The sequence below is a fragment of the Ahaetulla prasina genome, chromosome 7, assembly GCF_028640845.1.
Source record: "Ahaetulla prasina isolate Xishuangbanna chromosome 7, ASM2864084v1, whole genome shotgun sequence".
Taxonomy (NCBI): Eukaryota; Metazoa; Chordata; class Lepidosauria; order Squamata; family Colubridae; genus Ahaetulla; species Ahaetulla prasina.
In genome coordinates, this window is record NC_080545.1 from 40866528 (window position 1) to 40875240 (window position 8713).

At 51.2% G+C, this 8713-nt stretch overlaps 1 protein-coding gene across 1 annotated transcript; it reads right to left on the reverse strand.

Annotated features, from left to right (window-relative positions):
• Positions 1-502: 502 nt before the first annotated feature.
• Positions 503-4311, reverse strand: LOC131202331 (lamina-associated polypeptide 2-like). The gene is made up of 2 exons (XM_058191223.1): positions 3114-4311; positions 503-2850 (listed from the first exon to the last, which is right to left on the reverse strand). The coding sequence occupies exon 2, from the start codon at positions 2770-2772 to the stop codon at positions 1051-1053; it is 1722 nt and encodes a 573-aa protein (XP_058047206.1). The 5' UTR covers positions 2773-2850; positions 3114-4311; the 3' UTR covers positions 503-1050.
• Positions 4312-8713: the final 4402 nt, after the last annotated feature.

Consider the following 8713-nt stretch of genomic DNA (forward strand, 5'->3'; position numbering starts at 1 on the left):
GTGGGCGATAAGATTTATCTTTCCACCAAATATCTTCAAACCACTCAGAAATCTAAGAAACTTGGACCCAAATATGTGGGACCTTTCCCCATAGTAAAATCATCAACCCGTGACAGTACAACTAGATTTACCAAAAACACTTAGGAGAATTCACCCCGTTTTCCATGTGAGCTTGCTGAAACCTGAACACACATCTACTTTCCGTCCTAACCATACACCCCCTCCTATACCAATTCTCATAGAGGGAACAACACTTTGAAATAAAAGAAATTTTAGATTCAAGAAAACATAGAAATAAAATTCAATATCTTATTGCTTGGAAACACTTCCGTTATCCCAAGCTGAATGGGTGAACAAAGAAGATATTCGTGCTTGGAAAAGATAGCACAATTCTATAAAAATATCCTGACAAACCCTAACTTCTCTTTTTCTTTCTAGGACTGGCGTCCTTGTTGCAGGAGGGCGAATGTCAGCCTCCACTCCAATCTTCAGATACTTTTGAATGATTATATCAGTAGATAGAATGTGAAATGTTTATTTCTGTATTATAAAACTATTAAGGAAATGAGATGTATCATACCACCGTACAGGGTAAGGGAAAGGAGCCTATTAAGAGTGTCGGCTGACATAACAGTGGGGGAGGGGTGATTAACGACTGAGTGTTATCAGCGCGGGCTTTTCTAACAGACACTGCATTCCTAAGATGACTGACAACTAGAGACCTGTGGAAGAAGATTACCACGAGGGGCCGAGAAGGAGCTGGCATTGGCCCAGACCAGCCTGACCTCCTGGAGGAGGAGGGACAATTGGGGGGATATGATATGTTAGCCATATTTTGTCTCAGATCCAACTTTACTTAGCTGCTATCAAGACTGTAAATAGTAAAAGTACTTTTCTTTATTCCAAATGAAGTCAAGGTGAATTCTTTCCTAATTATAGTCGGAGGTAGCCTGACAGATGGTCTGCAGTACCCAGGCATCGGTTGTTGTGTGGGACCAGGTAGGGACGAACTTGGTGAGACGACCGCCGATGGGATCCTGGCCGGGATAGTCATTTGTTCCTGCGATAAGGTCGGAAGCCGGATCCGCGATAGGGACGTCTGGTCTGGGATTGTCTGGTCCTATCACGAAAAGACTGTCTGTCCTGAAACCTGTCAGTGGGAGGTTGGAAGGAGCGTTGATGGGCCGGGGATTGAAACCCGGGATCCTGGGCGCGAAAAGGCTGTCTGCGGTAAGGTAGAGAAGGACGTCTGTCTAAACGTCTGGAGACGTGGGGAAGGATCTTACGTTTGTCTTTTCCCTCAACTAAAATAGGATCTAGGGCTTCCCCAAAGAGAGATCCACCCTTAAAGGGGGCAGCCGCTAACCGCCATTTGGTCTTCATGTCGGCTTGCCATTGTCTGAGCCATAACAGCCTCCTGGAGGTGATGCTGGAGGCAAGGGCTCGGGATGCAAATTTTGCAGAGTTAAGGGTGGCATCCGCAGTGTATTCAGCAGCCGCTATCAATTTGTTTATGTCCTGATGTAATCTGGAATCATCGTGAGGAACCCTCTCCTGCATTTGTCTGAGCCATATTAAGGAGGTTCTGGCAAAGAATGAGGCTGCTGTGGCAGATCTGATAGCCCAGGCGGCCGCTTGATGGGTTTTGCGGGTGGAGAGTTCCGCCCTGCGGTCCTCCGTTCGGAGACCGTCTGCTACATCTGAAGGTATGATGTTGGAGGGAGAAGCTAGAGTGGCAATTGGGGTGTCTACGGTAGGGACCTTGAGGAGGTCCTCCAGATCTTGATCCGTCATGTACATCTTTTTGTCTGCGCCACTGGGATTAGGAATGGCGCCTGGGTGACCCCATTGACGTTGGATGGTGTCCAAGAAGAGCTTGGGTGAAGGGATTACCCGTTGCTCTGAGACTGGTTCAGTAAAAAGGAATTTGTTGGGGTCTGACGGATCTGAATCTCCCTCAGATTGGCGTAAGGCAACCCCCATGTTGGCCGTAACTTTCGCCTTGTGTAGCAATGTGTAGAAAAGTTCATGGCGAAAAAGGCCGGTAGGAGCAGGCTTGTCTGGGGCAGACTCTTCGTCCTCAGACAGATTATACTCTGCTATATCTTCCTCCCCCAAAAAGGAGTCCTCACTATGATGTGAAGGGGTTGGAGATCGTGTGCGCCGTGCGCAAGGTCTGGGAGGGTGGCTCTCAGAATGGGGTCTTTGGTCAGAACTGCCCGAAGGGGATGGAGCTGGGAAACCTCTCTGAGTGAAAGCATCGTCAATGCCTTGAGAAATGGTTTGCATAATAAGATGACGTATATCCTGAGAAATGGCAGGATTACTGTCCTCTCTATGGGAGACTGCCGCTGCTGTGGGAGTGAAGGTGGCAGAAGGTGCCTGATGTGGAGGCTCAGGCATGGCTGTAGAAGAATCTCCAAAAACTGAACAAATTGTTTCCTGGTTTCCTCCTGAACCACTAGGGATAGTGGGAGACCATCCAGGCTGATTTAAAAGAGGAGAATCTTCAATTAGTGGGACAGAAGTTTCCCTGCCTTCCTCAGCTAATTTTAGTTTTGCTTTATCAAATTGCCTATCCAAGGCCCGTTGTCTTCTGGAGGCATCTCTCTCTGCAGCAGCAGAGGATTGGAGAGAAGTAGAAGACTTGGATTTAGTGGCAGAGGCCTTTGATTTGGATCTGCTCTTGTGAGGGGGAGGAGCCACGCTAGTAAGGTGTCCTTGGGAGGGCGAGGCAGAAGCCCGGGAAGGAGATTTGCTGCGATCCGCCATCTTGGAAATGAGGCCTAGTGGTTATTAGAGGCCTTGGAATATATGCCCAAATAATATAGTGGCCCTGATCTGAGAATCCTGGAATAAGATCAAACACAAGGGCCAGTTAGCACCAAGCTGCCACCACAGCTGGATTCAAGGCATTCAAAGCTGCATGGGGGGTTGCTTGGGGAGGGGGGGTCCCCAAATGGCTTGAAGCAGGCACCGCTGCTCCTATGGCGCCCTTTTTATTGCAGCGTTGGCAGGGGGAACTAGCCTCTGTCACCACGGATCTTTCTCCTTCCCTGCAAGCGCGAAGCCGACACCACGGCTTCTCCTGCGCTCCGCTGGACTCCACTTACAGTTTGATGAGGTCCAGCGATGTCCGTTCCTCAATCCGGCGATCCCACGAGGCTTGAGGGGCTTGGATTGAAGAAAAAATGGCCACCGGCCTTTGGGCGGCTCAGCTGTGCGGCGCTGGGCTGCGCGCGAAGCGCGAGCCTCTTTCCCTGCCGCTCCGGTTCCCAGCAATGAAGAGAAAAAAATTGGGCACTTTAAAACTTTTTTTTGGAATTTTTTTCTAATTTTTTTGAAGTTCTGAGTGCTGGTAAAAGAGTCGAAAGCAATGGAGCTAAAGGAGGTAGTCTCTCTATGGCCGACTGAGTTAATAAACTGGAGCTAAACAGGAAGAGGAGGCGTGTTTAAACAAATTCAACTCAGTCTCAGGCCAATCAGATGAAGTTAACAACCCATTGCTTTGGACTCTCTTAGCAGCATACAGGAGAACTGACATGCCACCACACTCTCAACAACCTTCGCCGCGAAGCGAAGGTTGGAGACCGGACGATAATTACCTAAAACAGCCGGGTCCAGGGAGGGCTTCTTGAGGAGGGGCCTTACCACCGCCTCTTTCAAGGCGGCCGGAAAGACTCCCTCCAACAAAGAAGCGCTCGTAATCCCCTGGAGCCAGCCTCGTGTCACCTCCTGAGAGGCCAGTACCAACCAGGAGGGGCACGGGTCCAGTAAACACGTGGTGGCATTCAACCTACCCAGCAACCTGTCCATGTCCTCGGGAGCCACAGGATCAAACTCATCCCACACAATGTCACCAAGACCGCCCTCAAACGCCCCATCTGGATCCTCGCAATTTTGGTCCAGACCGTCCCAAAGCTGAACGATTTTATCGTATAGATAACCGTTAAACTCCTCAGCACGTCCCTGCAACGGGTCATCTCGCTCCCCCTGGTGAAGGAGGGAACGAGTTACTCGAAACAGGGCGGCCGGGCGGTTATCTGCCGACGCAATGAGGGACGAGACGTAGCAACGTCTCGCTTCCCTCAGTCCCACAAGGTAGGCCCTAGTATAGGACCTCACTTGTGTCCGATCAGCCTCTGAACGACTGGACCTCCACAAACTCTCTAGGCGTCTTCTCCGGCGTTTCATCCCCCTCAGCTCCTTGGAGAACCAAGGAGCCGGTTGGGATCTACGCCGGGTCAGAGGCCGCAAAGGCACGACACGGTCCAAAGCCCCAGCCGCGGTCTGTTTCCAGGCCGCGACTAGTTCCTCAGCCGTGCCGTGAGCCAGACCCTCAGGAAATGGCCCAAGCTCCGTCTGGAACCTCTCCGGGTGTCAGCCTCCACTCCAATCTTCATATAGTTTTGAATGATTATATCAGTAGATAGAATGTAAAATGTTTATTTCTGTATTATAAACTGTTAAGGAAATGAGATGTATCATGCCTCCGTCCAGGGTGAGGGAAAGGAGCCTATTATGTGTGTCGGCTGACATAACAGGGGGGAGGGATGATTAACTATTGAGTGTTATCAGCGCGCGCTTTTCTAACCGACACTTCATTCCTAAGTTGACTGACATCCAGAGACCTGTGGAAGAAGATTACCACGAGGGGCCGTGAAGGAGTTGGCATTGGACCAGACCAGCCTGACCTCCTGGAGGAGGAGGGACAATTGGGGGGATATGATATGTTAGCCATATTTTGTCTCAGTTCCAGCTTTGCTTGGCTGCTATCAAGACTGTAAAAGTAAAAGTATTTGTTTTCATTCCAAATGGAGTCAAGGTGAATTCTTTCCTATTTACCGTCGGAGGTAGCCTGACACCGGGTCCATCAGGCGCCTGGGACGGAACCAACGTATTGGTTCCGTCTTCCTGCGGCGGTGAGCAGCGGTCGGAAAGTCTAGGCGAAGGAGAGAGTGATCTGACCATGACAAAGGTTCAATGACTACATCCCTCAAGTCCAGATCCTTCAACCACTGACCAGAGATAAAAATCAAGTCCAGCGTGCCACCCCCAGTGTGAGTAGGGCCATTGACTACTTGGGTCAGGTCCAAGGCCGTCATGGAAGCCATGAACTCCCGAGCTGCTGTCGATGATGTGCCGGAAGATGGCAAGTTGAAGTCCCCCATGACAATAAGTCTGGGGGTCTCCACCGCCACCCCAGCCAACACCTCCAGGAGCTCAGGCAGGGCAGCTGTCACGTAGCAAGGAGCCAGGTACACGACAAACAGACCCATCTGACACCTATGACCCCACCTCACAAAGAGGGATTCACACCCGGCAATCTGAGGTACAGTGGTCTCCCTCGGCTCTAGGCTCTCCCTAATAACCACCGCCACTCCCCCACCCCTACCCTGAGCCCTCGGCTGATGGAGTGCCCGGAAACCCGGTGGGCACATTTCCACAAGGGGCACACCCCCTTCAGTGCCCAACCAGGTTTCCGTAACGCCTATAAGGTCCGCGGCACCCCCCTGAATAAGATCATGTATTAGGGGGGCCTTATTGACCACGGACCGGGCGTTGCACAACATAAGCCGAAGGCCCAGGCTCTGAGGGTCTTGACCATCCGGGAAACGGGAAAAGGACGGGGGATTGGGGCACGCGATCGCCTGCAAACATCGAGCGCGTGCCCCCCCAAGACGATACGATCCCCCCCTTCCGCCATATCTGCCCCTCCCACTTACCGTGCTGATGGAACCACCCTCACCAAAAGGAACGCAATCTCCCCCCCTAACCTCCAAACCCATTAAATGACCGCCACGAGCGCACGCAAGGACTGGCTCCCCATCCGACGGGCTACCCCCAACGCCCGCCCTAACCCTCCCACCCCTTAAAAACGCCCTATCTAAAAAAAACCAAAGGCTCTTTCTCTTCGCATGCCACCTCTGTGGGTCCCAAGACCCGTCATTGAGGCCGGCCCTAGGTAAAGAAGCGGGCCATTCCTGCGAGGCGGGGGCACCTCGCAGGCGCAAGAGTTCCAAGGCTGAATATCGTATAAAGTGCATAAATAGGAGATAGGACCGACGAAAGGTAGTACCGTCCAGGGTGGCAGAATGTTATATCAGGGTTATGTGGATACCCATCTTCCGACGAATCTTCAAATGGTGGCTGGCATAGAGATGGAATAGATTGAAAAAATGGGCAGGTAGAGTCTATGATGACAATAAGATAAATCTAATCTAATCTAATCTAATCTAATCTAATCTAATCTAATCTAATCTAATAGGCAGGGGGATGGGGAATTGAGCCTTGCAGCTGCATCAAGGAATTTCCACCTCATGTTGTGACCCAGGCCCAAGTAAGTAGTAATAAACTTAGTCCATGGAAAAACAAACTTTATATGAACAGCTGGGAATTACTTCATTCCCAGCGTAGTTCAACTCAAAAGTAAAACAGATGCCTCCCAACACAAATTCCTCAGTTATCTAACAAACCTTAGTCCAACTAGGCAAACTGCCAAACGTCCAGAAGCCACAAAAACAAAGACGTAGAAGCAGAAAACGGAGCAGAAGACGCAGCTACAACGTTGTTTTCTGGCAAAGCTGAAACGCCGGTGCTGGTCTGTTTAAAGCCTTATGGGAGGGGCCAATCATCTCTTGGCCCTACTCCAGAGTTGTCCTCTCTGCTTGAGCTGCTCTTGCCTTCTGGCAGCTCTTCTCATTCCTGTTCCTTCTCATTAGAAACAGGCTCCTCCTGTTCCTCTGGCTCACTACTATCAGTCTCTGGAGGCTCTGGAGTCTGCACCTCACTTCCCGATGGCCCTGGCCTCACCTCAGCCTCATTGCTGTCCAACTCTGTTGCCAGCTCCATAGGCTGCTGATGGACCACAACATCTCAGTCAAAACAACACACATCCTAGCTGGCCAAAGTCAAGGACATCTCCAAAGAAACCAGTAACGGCTGGAGGGAGTGACTCCTACGACCCACGAAATTGCTTTGTTGGGGAATGTGACTGATGACACATCTTGTGGGGAGGGGGAAACAAGGTCAGAGGCAAGGCACAAACTGAGTGGGGTCAGAGCTGGCTTCACTAGGTCTGTGCCAACATGGCATTCCTAATAAACAACTGGATTTTTCTTGAAAACTGGCTTGAGGCTCCTGATTTTATGAGGGCATCAGTTAGAACCCTGACAGGCTCCCAAAACTAACCGGGATTCCTGAGTCCTGGACTCTCCACCTGCTCTCTGATACCTGGGGTGCATGGAGAGAGACTCAGGCCACTATGGCAGAGGGCAGGATCTCCAAATAAAGCCTGCTCCTGTCAACCCAGAAGGAGACAGAACCTGCCCCCACCCAAGAAACTCCAAGAGCCAGTAGCCCAAATGGAACTCAACTACAATCGTCTCTGACCACAGAAGACAAGATGCCCAGGATGCCTTCCTTAGCAATAGAATCAGAAAGGGATGAGTATTGGTAGAAAAGAATCCCTAAAGAGGTTGAGGTTGCACCCCCCTACCCTAGCTTCTGTCTCCTGGGGCAACCCATAAGCAAATTAGAAAGACTGGAATGGATGAAGGAGTGGGAAGAGGTCAGAACCCACAAACTCTACTGGGAGCCCCAGGTGAATCCTTAGAGCACTTGAGGGAGGAATTTGACCAAACCACCCTTTGCGATTAGGGGCTGTCATGCTCCCCAAAAGGGGAAAGGGGATGGGGGTTGCAGTTGATCCCCATGAAGTGAGGAGAAGCCCCATCCAACTGGCCAGCCCTAGGTTTAAGCTGAACCTAACCTCAGTGCAACCCCGGGACGCCCACACGCTCCCAAACATCCAAAAATGGAGAGACAGAGGAGAACACAGCCTCTTCTCCACCCACCAGAAGAAAGCTGAGCCCGAGGCTGCCCCCAGTGCCCCCCTGCATCACAAGCAAGCTGCCCAGGCAAATCCCCCTTCCACAGGCTAGAATCGATGCAGATTGCCAAGTGCACCAGGTTCAGGCAAACAAAACAAGGAAAGGGCAGCATGGAATGAGCCATCCCAATTCAGTGGGAAGTTTGATGGGGACCCAGATCAGCTGGCTCTATTCCTTAGCTGCCACTGTCCACCTAGACCATTATGGACACCTCTATCCATCGCACAGAGCCAGGCTGAACTCCATCACCATGGGCTACCAGCCTTCCATAGAAAGAGGGGCCCCCAGCTGCAGGATGTCAACGATTTCCTGGAAGAACTAGAGGCCAGATTCGAAGATGTGGGGGAGGATCAATATGCAAAGGATGAGTTAAGGAATTTAAAGCAGAGAGGGCAACCAATTAAAGAACACATCCATGAGTTCAGAAGGCTCATGGGAAAGCTAACATCCTGGCCTGAGCAGCTACTAGTCCATTTCTTCAGAGAAACCCTGGACAAGCAAATCAGCCAAGTAACCACCTACCAGGACATCCCAAAGGGACTCACTGAATGGTTCCGAGTAGCCATAAAGCTGGACTGTGCATTGTGCACCAGTGACAGGGGGAGGCAACCGGGGCCCAGAGAGAGAGAGATGTTGTGGCCCACTGGCAGCCAGCAGAGCTGGCAGCAGAGTCAGAGAGTGAGGAGGGTGGGGAGGAACTTGAGCCAGTCCTGGGGACTGGGGAAAGCTTGGACGAGGAATCTGCATTGGAGGCAGAGAGGGAGTTAGACAGCAGCAAGGCAGAGGAACAGCTGGAGCCCATTCCAAGTGTGCGCATGCGC

Bases quoted from the DNA above. Each gene is read 5' to 3' on its own strand.
- LOC131202331 (XM_058191223.1), bottom strand. From the start codon at position 2,772: ATGGCGGATCGCAGCAAATCTCCTTCCCGGGCTTCTGCCTCGCCCTCC.